At 36.5% G+C, this 17,085-nt stretch overlaps 1 protein-coding gene across 1 annotated transcript; it reads right to left on the bottom strand.

The window, feature by feature from the left end:
- Positions 1-2,580: 2,580 nt before the first annotated feature.
- On the bottom strand, positions 2,581-3,364 carry LOC131429396 (MORN repeat-containing protein 3-like). The gene is made up of 3 exons (XM_058593473.1): positions 3,206-3,364; positions 2,714-3,146; positions 2,581-2,655 (listed from the first exon to the last, which is right to left on the bottom strand). Exons 1-3 carry the CDS (start codon positions 3,349-3,351, stop codon positions 2,581-2,583), a joined length of 654 nt encoding a protein of 217 aa, XP_058449456.1. The 5' UTR covers positions 3,352-3,364.
- Positions 3,365-17,085: the final 13,721 nt, after the last annotated feature.

Here is a 17,085-nt window from a genome sequence, read left to right as displayed (position 1 = left end):
CCCAATGTGGTAAGGAGCTATAGTCAGAAGGGTTCATCGTTCTTCCTGGAGTGAATGAATCCCTTCTGTATTCACCTTAAATAGGGTTTAGCTGATTGTTTGGCATTCTTTGGGGGGTACCGAATTTACTTCTGCTCGTACATACTGCGAGTCGTTCTGCATTCTTCCGAGAGTGCAGAATGGTGTCGCTTTTGTAAGATCTTCAAATCCTCTCGGGAGTTGGAGGTTTTATTAACAGCGGACTGTTCGGGACCTCGTAGAGGTTCAGAATTTACTTCTGCTTCCACTAAATGTGATCCTCAGCAGATTGTTCGGCATCCCTTAGGGGTGCAGAATTTACTTCTGCTTTTATGTGTTTTTGTGTCGTCAATTTTTCCCATCCTCCTAGTCCAACCCTTACCATTTCCTTTCAATCCTTCCCTCTTATATATCGGGAAAATGATGCTAAAAACAAATTGATGGCAAGGCACAAATCTCCAAATATCAAGGGGAACGTGCCATTTGAGCCAATTTGTTCTGATTCCTGATTCCTGAAAAGTTAATGGACACAAAATTTAGAGGAATGTTAACTTGAACTTGTTTTTTAACAATATCGAACTAACTAGAGATTGTGATAGGAGCAAGAATATGAAAAATATAAAAATAAGGATTTGAAGATAAAATGTTGAAAAATTCTACGTAACAAGGTTCATTTAAGGGGCGGGTAGGGTCTAACACTTTTAAAAAATCATCTATTTTTTTCTTTGTATTTTCTGATCGTAAAACGTTTCAAGTATATTCTGTGAAATTTTCAAGCCTATCGGAACAAAACTCAGCAAGTTATGGGCCATCATCTTTGTTCATCTCATACTGCGAAGAAGTAGGAGCTCGGCACACAGGCTTAAGATTTTTGCTTCGATTGAATTGACAAAATATTCTTGAAATGTTTCATTGTAACAAATTATAAAAGAAAAGATATGACTTTTTTAAAATGTTAGACCCTACGGGCTCCCTTGAGTAAAAAATTGTTTCCATTGATTTTATAGACAAAAAACTTTAAACGCGTTTTCCTCTTAAACAGGTTTTGAAAGTCCGTGTCCATCGTCATTCAAAAACTACTGCACCATTTTTTTTCAAATTTTGAACACACTTGCTACATATAAAAAACCAGACCCCAACGTTTTGCTTTTCGTTGTTTGGTACTTTAAGGAGGTTTAACAGCTATAAAATTGCGGATTTTTTCGTGAAAAATCGTAGTATTCAATTCGAACAACCACCAAAAATTCAAAAAAGTTTAAAAAATCAAACAGAGACGTTGGGGTCTAGAAAAACTTCTACTCTAACCATGCTGCGTTCATTTGTTCACTTCTGATTAATCTGCGCTGAGGTACAGTGGACACCGCAAATCATGATTTTTAAGAAGCGTTTTCAAAAATACTTCTTCACCGACTTATTTCTCTATATGTTTCCCTAAAAAAATTTCAAAATGTTGTTTGAATGATGCTTTTCATCGTGCAGAACATTTGAATTTATTTTGTTGAACGATATATCTAAAAAAATCGCAAAAATGATGATATTTTTCATCATTTAGACCCTACCACCCTTAAGTAAGGAGAAGGTTTCTCGCATCTAAACTTTTACCTTCTACCAGAGGAGTCGAACTTAGCGATGCAAAACATCCGAGTCTCTGATATGTCAGAAATTTACTAAATAATTACTGACTGACCAGAAGTCCTAAATTAGAAGTAAAAATAAAGTTTTATCGCTAAATTGTTAATCGAAATTCTTTCCTGTGATTGTCACTCTACGAACATTCATCAAACACGATTAAATAATATCACCAGACTAGCGAGAAGTGACGAACTACAAGTCGCGAGGGTAAATTTACGGAATCAATTTAAAGTAGTCATCTCAGTTATTTCTGCTTCACTTTTTGTTCCATATGTCGAAACCATTATTTGAGAGAGATCTACAATCGCTATTCGATGCACTGACTCAAAAGATGATATGGTGCATTCGCTTAATTTTTGTTAAAAGCTTTAACATATTTACAATTTTTTTGATGAATTCATCGCTGGCAAGTAATCAGTAAAATAATGGAGAGATGCATTAACAGCATAAAAGGTTTTACAATTCTACTGTTGAAAAACATAAATTAAAAAAAAAATCGGGCGAGACGAAGTTCGACGGGGCAGCTAGTTACTTAAAAAAATAAAAAATGTTTTTATAAGACTATTTTGAAGAGAGAGAAAGGCATTATCACACCACTAGGTGGATTAAGAAGCGTTTTTCATTCGATCAATGTTAAGGTCATTATGATTCTAGAAATATTATTCATACACCCAAACCTCCTTTTACGAACCTTATATATGTATGTATGTATGCTTACACACTCACTCGTCTGCATATATGTGTATATATTTATACATATAAATGATCGCTTTTACTTCACCAATATTTATATGTATTAAGAAATACAAATATTTGCACACATGTGTACGTACATTAATACAAATATACATATATAAGTTACGTAAATGGAGGTTTGGGTGTATATTCCTTTAAATTTGAGATTTATTCGTGAAGCATCATCGAATTTCGCTAAGTATTATTGAAAATATTCCGCTGCTCGTCCATCCACTGCTTATACATTGCAGTGAAATTCGATAACTTTATCTGTGAAAAATCTCATTTTTATTTCATATCAGTAACAGCACAACATTTTTCTTTATACCTCAGGAATTGGATGAACCGTAGGGAAAAGCACTTGATTTCTGTTCCAGTCTTCGATGGTACCCGTTTTGAACATGCCATGCTCCCAGAAGCCCCTTTGTATTTGTCCAGTCCGGGAGTGGAAATACGTCCCTTCGCCGTGCTTCCGGCCACCGTCGAACGGACCGTAATATCGGTTTCCGCCGGTCTCGAAAAGCACACCGATGCCGCTGAAACGATCCCCACTCCATTCTCCCATGTAGAAGCTGCCACCGTTGAACCACATGAAACCCCGACCGCTGCGTTGACCCTCTTTCCAGAATCCCAGATACGTTCCATCCTTGTAATACTTTATGCCCAATCCATGTTTCTGTCCGTGCTTCCAATCACCGACATAAACTTTGACGTACAGATCCGTATCCGGTTCCTTGCGGAACACAATTCCGTAGCCATGTCTGGAAAACAACCATCCGTGATCTTTTACTTACACAAAACCCGCATCTTTAGAGCTAACCTTAGACCGTCCTTCCATTCACCTTCGTACATCAATCCATTTTGCTGGGACTGCTTTCCGAAGCCGGATTTACGATTATGGGAATCGGATTGACCTTGGTAATGGATTGCCCTGGTGAAAAATGAGCGATTTTGAAATGAAGACATTTCGCGTCACTTTTCTACCGGGTTACTTTGATTGATTCCAATTCCATCAGTTTGCTTCTGTTTTAAAAATTTCAACGAGCGAACAATCACCAATCTTTGTCTTTATTGTCATGTGAAAACCATATGTCACCATCACAAAATGTGCAAATCCATGCGGATTAACGCCATGCGGCAAACGACCATTAGAGAAATCTATTCAAACAGTCCCGCCGTTAAACCGCATGCTGCTTATCACTGTCATAAAAAGCCCGGTCCGAATGCTGTTTCGTGACGTAGAATCTTGATGCGGAAAACTCCCCGAGTGTGAAAAGTCCGACAGTTATCTCCGTTCTGGGAAAACAAATTGTCGTTTCGAGACATTAAATTACCAACCACAGAGTGTGTTAATTATCGAAATTTATGCAAATTAACCCACATCATAAATAAAACTCGTACTCATGAAGTTCTCCCTCCGACTGGAACCGTTTCCCGTTCCGAATCAAGGCACGATTTTCAGCCGAATGTAGTGCATTTCATCTCGTCAACTGGAACCAGTTCTTAGTCGCAGCTTAGCTGGGAAAATTTTCACTCACTCAACGACATTCGGCGCCTGCTACGATTCAGCCATTATTGTTTGTAGCTGCAGATGCCAAAAGAAATGCTATTTATTTTTCACATCAACGCCTTGTTTGCACACAATCATAATTCTCTCGCTCTGTTTCCCGTTTCTCGTTAAGACTACACTCGGCTCTTCTGACACCAGAACCAGCAGGGTGAGGCGCCGTGGATTGCAGCACAGAATTATCAGGCTGCTGCCGTTGTTTCGTGGTGAGTTTGGTTGGGGTAAGATGAAAACGGGCGGGCGGATGGCACCTGATGCGAGTCCAAATCCAGGATGGCTCTGTTCTGCTTTTGCGGACTTTTGACAAGTCAGATTCACCCGCGCTGTCACATACGCTCAGTGGAGCAGCAAGTCGCTTTCTACTCTGCCACTAAAACATCGTGATGTAGTGCTGTTCTTGTTGATGGCGACTCTGCTGCTTTTCCTCACCCTTGGCCAAAAACTAGTGTCTGGAAAAGCGTTAGAAATTATGATGAGGAATGTGCTTTGTTATTCTTTCCGCCCATCGTCATACATCAGGAGTCATGATTTCACAGTTGGGATAACGGTCGAGATGAGCTCTGAATGGCAGCACTAGCAGCAGCAGCAGCAGCAGAAAACACGACAAGGACTAGGTAATTGCAATTTTGTCCTCTCGGCGCTCGGTCAATGGAAGATTGTTTCTGTTGGACAACGGTTTTAATTAGATGCCAACTTACTAGTGAACGGAGAATTGCTCATGTGCACAAACTAATTTCTACACATTGTGTGGAGTTTTTGCAATGTAACTCGTTGAATGCCCTTGGATGGTGGGTTGAACTTGTTCACAGTTTGCAAAAAGATCGTTGTGCAATTCTAGCTTATCATACAAGACCTATTTACAACTGCTCTGCTACAATGTAAACCTCGTAAAGACAGACACTTTCGCAAAAACAGTGTTTCTACGCTGTTTGAAGCGTTGATTGTTCATCTGGGAACACTCCTAAACGTTTCTCATAGGTGGTTCTTCTGTTCCTCCAAATTGAGAGATACTTTTTTTTGTGCGGAAACCTGATGATCGAACATTTATCCGAACATATCAGAATTATATTTAAGTGGTATTTATCGATATTTATAGAATTATAATTATTATAATTTTTTTCTCTTACACAATTTTAAGCCAATTGAGATACGACAATAAAATGTTACAAAAAAATAACTGTAGATATAATCAGATACATTCAGTACAAATGAATGATATAAAATTTTGAATTTATATCAAATTCAGAAAGCTTTTGTATACAATTTTGATAACCACATCTGCAGGGTTGTTACGAAAAAATTTGTAATAATTGAAAACTAATTCGAGCGAAGCATTATACCACTATTTTTATGCGATTATACTTTCAGCAAAACTTAAAAATCCACTTAAATAAAATCAAAAAATCTGCATAAGTTTGTCATATAAACACAATAGAGAAGTCCGCATACAACACGTCCCTTTGAGAAACCCCATGAAAACGATGTCATGTTTACTCTCCATTTTTTCGATGTCCTTAGTTGATTTATACTCTCTGATGTACGAAAAATGTTAAATTAAAAATAGAATTGCTTACACTTGTGATTTCGAAAGAAGTTAAACAGTGAAGACAATTTTTTTGCTTCAACATATTCTTGCGCGGCAAGCTTTTTCTTCTCTGATTAACTTTTTTAAATTTCAGTATCAATTATTTAGCGCCTTCTAAAGCTTGCTTCAGATAGAATTGGAACAAACACAATTGCCTGTATTTCCGTTATTTATTATTGAATTCAAGATCTTTTTTATACAAATGTAGCGTTTTCTTCATACTTTTAAGAAAAAATACGAATAAAATTATTCGTCACGGTTTCGAAGGAATTCTCGAATTTTTCCTGTAACACGGCTCATTAGGCGGCGCACACCTTCTTCGTCCATCGTTTTAGCTATCTTATTCCACCAGGTCGTCATCTGATTGATGTCTTTGACAACCTTTCCCTTTGCCTTGAGTCTCCTCTTCATAATTGCCCAGTATTTCTCAATAGGGCGGAACTGGGGGCAGTTGGGTGAGTTAAGGTTTTTCTGAACAAACGGGACCCCTTTCTCTGCATACCATTCTTGAACGACTTTGCTGCAATGACAGCTTGTCAAATCTGGCCAAAACATTCCGGGATGGTCGTGGGATCGAATGAACGGCAAAATTCGTTTTTGGAGACACTCTTTTTGGTATAGTTCCGATGTCATTGTCTTATTTGTAACGAAAACTTTCGTTTTTTTGCCACAGCTGCAAATGCCCTGCCAAATCATAAATTTTCTTGCAAATTTTCTGGCAAAAACAATTTTAAATTGGGCTGGATCATCCCCCCGAGCCGTTGCCAAGTGAAATTTTTGACCTGGGATTTGCCCGAAATCAGCCTTGACATAGGTTTCATCGTCCATCAGAAGACACCCGTTGAACTTGGTCAGCACCTGGTCATATAGTTTCCGAGCACGAATTTTGACCACACTATTCTGTTTTATGGTCCGATTTGGCTGTTTGCTAGCTCGATACGACTTGATTCGTTCCCGGAGTTGAGTTCTCCTCACGGTACTATGGGCAGCACCGAATTTTCTGGCCAAATCACGGTCCGACAGATTAGGATTCCTCTTAATCGTTTTCAAAATCTTACCACGCAGTTTCCGGTCGACAGTTTCACTCCGACGATTGGCTTGAGGCTCCCGAATCGTCGTCAATGTTTCCTTATACCGTTTGATAACGCGCCATACGGTATATCTGGGCAATTCCAGCTGTTTAGCTAGCCTAGATGCAGACCACAATTGATTTTCTAAATAACTGTGCACAATTTTTTCCCGGCTTCCATGTTGATTATTTACAAAGTACAATCGATTTGGGAATATCAAAAATCATACGTGAAGCTGACAAAATTCCCGACACGTGGATGCCAAGAACTTCCAAATCCGTCCACCAGGAGCGCCACAATATGAGCAAAAGTTTGTTACAATTCTAAATGAAGCAAGCTTTGATTAGCTTTTGTTTTTTGAGACAGCGCCTTCTTCTGTTGTCGCAATTAGCCCTGAATGTCTTTCTTTTCCTCCTTATCTTTTATTCTTTTATTTGTAGCAGGAAAATGTCCACGGCAGTTAGTTTCTGTCAAACTTGCTCTCCAGCAGGCATAAAACCTCCTCATTACAATCAGCCAAATGATAAATTTCCTTAAATCTAGTGCTTTTATAGTAACTAAATGTAATCAGACAATGACATAAGGAACGATTTCTTGATAACATTATGTGATAAATGAAAGTAGAAGGAATGGAAACATTTGTTAAATATGCGGCACATGCTAGCAATGGACTCGTTATATTCATAATTAGTTCTACGATTACGACGTCGAATGTCTAATTGTAACAATTTCAATAGCTCGGAGCAATCGATTCACGGCGATTTGTACCACCACAGCTTGCTGAAACGTTCGCCCATCCTCAATTTTTTTTGGGTTTCATAAAACTCACAATTTGCAAAGAACTTTTTTTTCGAACAAACGATTCACAAACAAATGATGTTTCTTGAAATTCGCGCGAAATCCAAGCCATCGCATCAACATCTATGTAGAAACCACGCCAAATCCGCGAAAATCGCGAAATCCGAGCGACCGTAACAACCCTGCATATAATCGGGTATCGCATCCTCGTTGTTGTGGATTTTAAAATAGATTTGGAGATCATCGCCAACTGTTCGCGTCATTAAAGTAAAGTAGGAATATCATAGGACCAACATGACTCCCATGTGGAATTTCAGAAGAAACAAGAAACTCTTCGGACACACAATTGTTCGACGTGATCACTAGATGGCGGTTCTATGATCCAAAGAATCCAAATTATCAGCAATCAGTCTTCTTCCACGAAAAAACAATCATGGTCGGAAAATGTGTTACTTGAAGAACATATTTCATTCAAAACTCGTAACTCCAATTTCATATACGGCATGTTGGATTGTTTTGTAAACCAAAACCTCCATATCTGAGCTAAACGGCGAGTCGTAAATCGAGGTAGATCGTAGAAAAAATTACGTTATTTAGGATTTACTAAGGGTTTCCAAAAGACAAACGTGGTAAGACTCAATCCTGGATTATTTTTTTATTTTTTGCAAGTAATTACATTAGGTGGATTTCATTAGGAATCCAAAAGTGATCGAGCCGTGAATGCTGTATTTGCCGGTATCGAAGGAATTTCTTCCCGTTCTTCTAGAACGGCACCAAAAACCTATGGGGAGGCCTTTCCGATCACAAGAGAAGAGTTAATGCATACCAATTTCGGCTTTTGTTTTTGGAATGCCAGAAAAGCATAATTTGATATTCGTTAGGTTGAATTAAGAGCTAAAATTGCAAAACAAAATACCAAAAATAAAGCCGCCCAAGAGTAAAACAATATCTAATTCAGTTATTTAAAATAGCAAAGTAACACCAAATGAAATTTTGCGGTGGAATAGCAAAATCAGCAATTATTATGTATTTTTTCGGAACGGGTTTGATGAGTAGATGTCGGAAAACGATGTTTGAGGTGGTTCTGATTTCCAAGATGGCTACTTCCGGTTTAATAACGTAAACTTTATTTACGTTGAAAATTCCAAATAACATAAACTTTTTTCACGTCATAATTCGATTTACGTAGTCCCGATTATTACGAAAATGAAGGTTTGGGTGTCGAAATCACAAACCGCAATGTTGGATAATTAGTAAATTTTAAACGAAATAAACTAAACTCCGAAAACAGATGACCTTTCACTAAAAATTTGGAACGTCTTAGTATCCATAACAACCCTAATAACAACGGACAACCGCGATGATGTTGTTTCAATTGGCCACTCGTTCAGTCGATGTGATAACAAAATGCTCAATTCGGTGTGGAATTTAATATGCGACTTATATATCTTTATGCCGAGTTCGGTGCGACCAAAGGGGAATTGGTAGAACATATTTCCCTGCCGTTGCCGTTTCCCGGGTTTCGACCATTGATTATTTTCCGTTCCTATCATCTGTTTTCGTTTCTTCCACCATGGCAAAACGTAAAATCGGAATAAGGTGGATGAAGCCGTGAGGAGCCATTGGATATTTCTCCCCTCGCGTTTCCGGTGTTATAACGAAACTCCCGGGTCAGCAGTTCGCACGGTCGATTCGTTGACCAACTGATGATACATCGAGTGTTGGCTTTTGCCAGAGAAAGAATAGAAAAAAAAACCCGGTGAACAGTTGGAACTTGAACGAGTGGCCACATGACACGGAAACCTCTGCCAGTATCTCGCTACCGAAGAGCTGACTGTTTCAGGGAACAGGAAGTTGAAACCTCGACCGGAACAGCACGTGTGGAGCTGTTGGTGCTCTCTTCGGTGGCATACCGTTTATACGTTGCCCCATTATTTGTGGGCTTCAGTGGCCATAACAATAATCATAAATCGGAACCGCTGACCTAAGCATCGACTGCCAGAGGCTGATAATGTGTGACATCGAGGACGGAAACCCGGTCATCTGAAGTGTTTGAGGAACGACCAGTGTTTGAATCAATACGGTGCTTGGGGTATTTTGTTATCGATCGTTCTCAAGTTATGGGCCATGTTTTTTTCTTTCTTCTATTATTAATGTACTCGTTGCTAATGGAAGAAAAATCATGCTTATTACATTTGGTCTTTCTACTCGAAAATAAAGATAAGAAGTTGTTTGCTCGTCCCTTATTACTTTTTTTACGATTATTGTAACAACTCTGGTAAGAAGAAATAATCGAAAACACGTTTTCGTTCGGCACGTCAGAAAAGACATTGCACTCCGCTGCAAAACAAAAAGTGTTCTGTAAGTAGCAGAAACTTTACGTCTGCTTAGCGGTTCAAATTCAAACAGCTGGAGATACATTTTGCATACCTTAAATGTGACTATATGCGGAGTGGATGTAGCAAGTACCTCTAAAAAGAGGGGTAAAAGGTTTTCAACGGCATAACTCCAAAACTACTGAACGTATTGCTTTAAAACTTGGCACAGGTACTTCCTGCTCTCCAAAGATGATCATTAGGACATTTTCAGGGGAGAGAGTGTGTAGCAAGCGTTCTTAATTTGGGGAGGCCATGTCGAAATATCGTTTTAAGGATATTTGTGGGGGGTGGATATAATGAGTGCCTCTAAAAAAGGAAGTTTAATATGAAGTTTATAGAATTTTCCATAAAACAATACTTCTTGCTGAGTACAGATATTTTTTGCGCTTAAGATAATCCTACACGGAAAAGCCAGCGATCGCAAAACAACTAAAATATTAGTTGTTTTTCTGATTTTGATTGGTTAAAATTTGGTACAACTAATCGACTGTTGTTTTTACAGGGTGACAAGTGACCGGGAAAATCAGGAAAACCGGGAAAAAGTCGGGAATTTTAGTGAAAAACCGCGAAAAATATTACTAACTCACCTATGAGTAACAGTTGTTAGCATAATTATTTTTTTTTTCAACAATTGAAAAGTAGAAGACAATACCCAATTTTACGTTTGAGCGAAATGTTCAGTACAAGTGTTAAAATAACTTTTTGTCCATTGGAAATATGCCAATACCCCATGTCTAGTCCAACGATTTTTAGAGGCTTGCAAGCAGTTTTAAATCAAACAGGAAGCTTCAGAGTGTTTTTTTTAGTTATTTTCAATAACAGCAAAATGAAAGCTCATTTTGAAAAATAAGGATAATTTGGATGCTTCTGTTGGATTTTTGTTAAATTTTTAAATAAGTTTACAACACATCTGCAAAGTTTATGGCAAAATCTCAAGGTAACATAGGGAAAAATTTTTAACAAAATTATTGAACATTTTTAAGAGCCTTCATGTTTTTAAGTTTGCCAATGATCGCCCTTGTTTCATCATAATTTGTCTCAGTAATGTCATCTTGAGACAATACTTGTGTTACGCTTATATTTCTGTTAGATGTCAAAAGGACTCGCAAAATTGGAAAATTTGTCGACTTTGATCTAATTCACCGATTACAGGAAGAATTTGAGTTCCTTTTGTGAGAGTTGAAACTGGTTTCTGAGGATCAGGATAGAATCTTAGAAAGATTTAAAAATGGATTGATTTGTTCAGTGAATCTATGTTTAATTTTCTTTTAAAGATCCTCAACTATTCCATAGTAGGATCACAAGAACGTTGATATTGATGTAGATGAAGGTGAATTGAATTTAGTTTGAGCTTTTGGAACTTCGATAAAGTAATGATTTAAATTATGCACGGGTATATCTTTATTTCCCAAAACAATTTTAGGGTTTACATTCGATAGTGTTCTAGTCGATTAGTTCTAAGCTGGTAATAAAACTGGTTTAAAACCAGTGAAGAGTTCATCATGAAGAAATCGTACTTTCTGATTATTTATCTGATTCCTCTACGAGCATTTAGAATCGTATCGTATTAAGAAAAATTAGAGGGTTGTATTCAAGACACGACCGAGCACAATAACATTAAAAATGGAACGTCTCTAGGGTCTTCATAATTAATACAAAAAAGAGATGATAATGATAATGATACACTAAACTAAAAACTTATTCAATTGACTAATTACAAACATGCTCTAGTTTAAGCGCTTAGATTGTTAGCGAATGATAAAATTGACAATCAGATTCTTTCTTGATAATTTATTCTATTCAATTTTGATCCCTTTCCACAATTTTTAACATTGTGAAGTTTTTGAATAACGTCCTTTAAGTAGAAGTCAATTATGATGAATTCAAAGTTACTTGAAAGCTCAATTTTAAATACAAACAACCTGAAGATTTAAACCTGAACAAATGAAACTATTTTATTTTAGGATAAAATTTTCGAGAAACGTACAAACTTATTAATTTTATAAACAGTTAATCGATCCAAGAGAAGATTTTATTTATTTTAACGAAAAATGTTGTACCAGTAACCTCAGTAATAGTGTAATTTTATTTATCCTACTTCAAAATCGTCGATAATCTTCGGAAAGTGTCGGTAAATAATATGGCAACAATACGAGGAAGAAAACATGTGAAACAGTCCGCATAAAATATTTAGTTACTTACATTGATTTTCGCTTTGGCATATTAGGAATATACGGAATGGATACGCAACAAAATTCCGAAACTTTGTTCATATTGTAACTTGATGTTATTAACATATGAATAAACATTGTCATAGTTACAACGTGTGTAGCCATCAGACACTTATTGTTTTGAAGCAAATAATAATTGAACTGAAACTGGCGGTTAACCAAATTCTACGAGGGTTCCTATTCAAACGATACAATGAAAAAGAAGTATCTATGATTATCATCATCACACAACTTTATACTGAATCCATTTTCGCGCCACCGTTTTGTTCGTATAGGAATGGAGATTTAATACCGTTTTCGTTTATTGATCAGAGCAGCCCGAAAGCTGACTCAGAGTCGCCGAAACAACGTTTGATATGTTTGTTTTAGCAACCTGAGGTCGCTCTAGATCGAACTCCAATCGCGTAGTTTCGCTCTGAAAATTTTCTCGGGTCGCACCACGCATCCATGCAAGTTTTTTTATTTTTTATTTTTTTCATGAGTTGTTGTTTAGGGTGCGTACCACGTGTTCGTTTTACTCGGAGTCAGAGTCGCCCGCGTCTAGGTTCAAAAACGAAAACGGTATATGTTTAGTATGCAAACCGATCCGTTGACAAATTAAAACATTTTCAAGCGTACAATATTGAAGCTTTGGAATCATTTAAATGAGGAAAATCCATTAATAAATCATCGAGGAACAAGCGCTGCAAATTAGACCCGAAAAATCTATCGCCGATAATTCTAAATTGGCCTGATAGTTACAAGAGAACCTGAACAAAATACTCAATTCAAACAAATTTTTCAATGATATGCAATAGAAATATTCAAATGACATTGTCTCATAAGTTTAGGTTAAATGTTTCCGAATCGATTGTTTGTTGAATTATTTAAATCCATCAAGTTATAAGCGTTCAAAATTATGACAGAAAAATTTTACGCGATTAGTTTTGCATGTTTTAAATTGACACCCAGCCTCGGGAAACGAAGTGTAAGGCAATTTTAATGGCAAAATCGACCATAAATTTGCTAAATACATGGGATAATTCAAAAGAATCGGTAACCACGCTGATTCGGTTTCTCAATAGCTAGATGATATATAAGATACTCAAGCGAACACGGTGTTGCGCAGACAACAGGAAATTTCACCAACACATAATCTGCCCATACTTGCATATCAGTCCCATATGGAAAATCGGCATGTCGAGAAAAAGACGATCAAAATTTTATTTCCGATTTTTCTTATTTTTTGTACTACCTAATGCTAAATCATGGTATTATTACATGAAATATCGGTAAAGCACCTTTGCTATTCCAATATTGCAACAAATAAAATTATTGAAATTTACACTGGATGGGACTGATATGCGGATACTTCACATATGGGACAGACATGAGTTGATATTTTTTTCACATTTTACTGAACAAGCCCTCAACTTTTATTGCAATTTCTGAGAGTATATTGAGGATAGTTTGCATTCCCAAAGCTAACTCAATATTGGCGAAAATCGATATGGGACTGATATGCGAGTATGGGCAGTAATGCAAAAGCGACAATCCAGCATGTGAACGCATATACAATCCAGTCATCAGCTCACTGGCCGAGCTACTTGTTTCATTCACAGTCAAACATCAACTAGGCAAAGAAATTTTGTGCAGCATATATTTATAGATTTCTCTTCATACTACGCAGAACGATACGGTGTTTTTTATGTATGACGCAAAGCCTCCTATGCCGAACAAGAAGTTGACGTCATTTTGTACAACAGGGATTGGTGGATGAAAACATAGGTCTATTCCAACCATTTTTTCAATAGTATACTATTGAAATACTGAAACGACGTCGTCATACATGTTTAAGTTAAAAGTTTCCGAATCGATTGGTTGTTAAATTATAACAATCCATCAACAAATGACCGAGTTATTAACGTTCAAAATTATGACACCAAAAGGTTACGCGACTATTTTTGAAACTTTTAATTGACACACGGCCCCATATAGTGAAGAGTAAGGCATTTTTAATGCCAAAACAGATCGATATATTCATGAAAATTTAAAATTTTTGGTCTGACAGGACTTTGTTAATAATTGGTTTTATGGTTTTCATCACAATCACAACATCATAATTCATCTGAGGGTATCGTTCATTGAACAGATGTGCTTGTAAGCGACATAATTTAAACACTATATGTCCATAGAAAAATGTATTGTACCATGGCTGAAGCCCTGGAAATGACGATATAATGTTAGATTGCCATCATCAGTGTTGGTGATTGCCGATAATTTGGCAGAAAGCGGCTCGATATTTCTCTACATTGTATACAACATTTTCAATCTGGTAGAAGATGCTACAAGAACTCCCTGTCTCTCAATGCATGAACCGCGAGAAAATTTTTCTACATTTTTTCGCTCCACTTCATACTCTGAGTATTTCACAGCCCTTAACAAAATATATATAGTCCGGCAATGATCAGCGATCTGAGGAATTTACCAAGAGAGAATCGCCAGTTGATAATTATCGCAGATAATTCGACTGGATGATTCTCATACTAGGTTACAATATACAATATTTCAAAACCCTGGTCTCGAGCATTCACAGCTATTTTCATAGATACAACTTATACAAATGTCATATGCACATAGTTAGAATAAGCAGCAATAGTAAAATGATTCTATCGCAATTATCCACTGCCTGTATAGATTCCGATCGCAAAACGAGAATAAGCGACTTTGTTGTTGCTTCAGAGAGAATCCCCACAGCAGCGTGCTAACCCGTGATGCTCAGACAGGTCATCGAGGGAAATTCGCTTTCGCACTGGTGTTCATTCTATGTAGAATGAACCATGACGGTGTTTTGTTGCTGAGATGATATCCATCTCTCTTTGAAGGTAATGGTTGAATATTGTGAAGAGTTGGTAACAGAGCGTTCTTTGATTTTATCGTATCAAAGAACGCCATCCTTGGCCATCGTGCCGTTTATAATAATGCTTTTTTATAATGCTCTGTGCAAAATGATTTGAAGTTGCAATCATAGATTGTTGTTGTTTTGGCATTAAAAATGCCTTACTCTTCACTATATGGGGCCGGGTGTCAATTAAAAGTTTCAAAAATAGTCGCGTAACTTTTTTGTGTCATAATTTTGAACGTGAATAACTCGGTCATTTGTTGATGGATTGTTATAATTTAACAACCAATCGATTCGGAAACTTTTAACTTAAACATGTATGACGACGTCGTTTCAGTATTTCAATAGCATACTATTGAAAAAATGGTTGGAATCGACCTATGTTTTCATCCACCAATCCCTGTTGTACAAAATGACGTCAACTTCTTGTTCGGCATAGGAGGCTTTGCGTCATGCATAAAAAACACCGTATCGTTCTGCGTAGTATGAAGAGAAATCTATAAATATAGGCGGCAAAATATTTCTTTGCCTAGTTGATGTTTGACTGTGAATGAAACAAGTAGCTCGTCCAGTGAGCTGATGACTGGATTGTATATGCGTTCACTTGCTGGATTGTCGCTTTTGCATTATGTATTAGTGAAATTTCCTGTTGTCTGTGCTACACCGTGTTCGCTTGAGTATCTTATTTATCATCTAGCTATTAAAGAACCGAATCAGCGTGGTTACCGATTCCTTTGAAATATCCCATGTATTAGCAAATTTTTGGTCGATTTTACCATTAAAAATGCCTATTATGAGATTGAAGCTACATTTGAATATTTCAATTGCATCCCATTGAAAAATTGGTTTGAATTGAGTATTTTATTTTGATTCTCCAAATTAGCCCAATTTAGAATTATTATTTAGGCAATTTAGAATTATCGGCGATTGACTTTTTGGATCTAATTTGCAGCGCTTGTTCCTCGATGATTTGTTAATGGATTTTCCTAATTCAAATGATTCCAAAGCTTCAATATTGTAAACTTAAATATGTTTTAATTTGCCAACGGATCGGTTTGCATACTTAAATCTCAATTCCCATACGAATAAAACGTGACAATGTGACTGAACAAGTTGTTGTCCCACCAGGAATTAAACGCTTCAAATGATTCAAAATTAAATTCTGAAACTTATCTAAAAGCGGCCTCCTCGGTTTAGTAGTATAAATGAGTTTCACAGACTCACATATACAGTACAAATAGATGCAATATCGTATAGTTTCAAAGATAAACTCAAGGTAAGCTTACCTGCGATTTTACATGTATCGTTTGAATAGGAACCCTCGTAGAATTTGGTTAACAGCCAGTTTCAGTTTAATTATTATTTGCTTCAAAACAATAAGCGTCTGATGGCTACACGCGTTGTAATTATGACAATATTCATTCATGTGTTAATAACATCAAGTTACAATATGAACAAAATTTGGGAATTTTGTGGCGTATCCATTCCGTATATTCCTAATATGCCAAAGCGAAAATCAATGTAAGTAACTAAATATTTTATGCGGACTGTTTCACATGTTTTCTTCCTCGTATTGTTGCCATATTATTTACTGACACTTTCCGAAGATTATCGACAATTTTGAAGAAGGATTAATAAAATTACACTCTTACTGAGCACAACATTTTTCGTTAAAATAAATAAAATCTTCTCTTGGATCTATAAACTGTTTATAAAATTAATAAGTTTGTACGTTTCTCGAAAATTATTATCATACAATAAAATAGTTTTATTTGTACAGGTTCAAATCTTTAGGTTGTTTATATCTAAAATTGAGATTTCGAGTAACTTTGAATTCATCATAATTGACTTCTAGTTGAAGAACGTTATTCAAAAACTTAACAATGTAAAAATTTGTGGAAGGGATCAAAATTGAATAGAATCAATTATCAAGAAAGAATCTAATTGTCAATTTTATCATTCGCTAACAATCTTAGCGCTTAAACTAGAGCAAGTTTGTAATTAGTCAATTGAATTAGTTTTTAGTTTAGTCTATCATCATCATTATCACCTTCATTTTCGTATTTATTATGGGAACCCTAGAAACATTTCATTTTTAATGTTATTGTGCTCGGTTGTGTCTTGAATACAACCCTCTAATTTTTTTTTTCGAGTGGCAAGTGTCCGTTTTTGGGATTGTTCCTTATTGAT

Source organism: Malaya genurostris, chromosome 2 (assembly GCF_030247185.1).
Source record: "Malaya genurostris strain Urasoe2022 chromosome 2, Malgen_1.1, whole genome shotgun sequence".
In the NCBI taxonomy this organism is placed as follows: Eukaryota; Metazoa; Arthropoda; class Insecta; order Diptera; family Culicidae; genus Malaya; species Malaya genurostris.
This window is presented reverse-complemented; position numbering and strand designations above follow the sequence as displayed.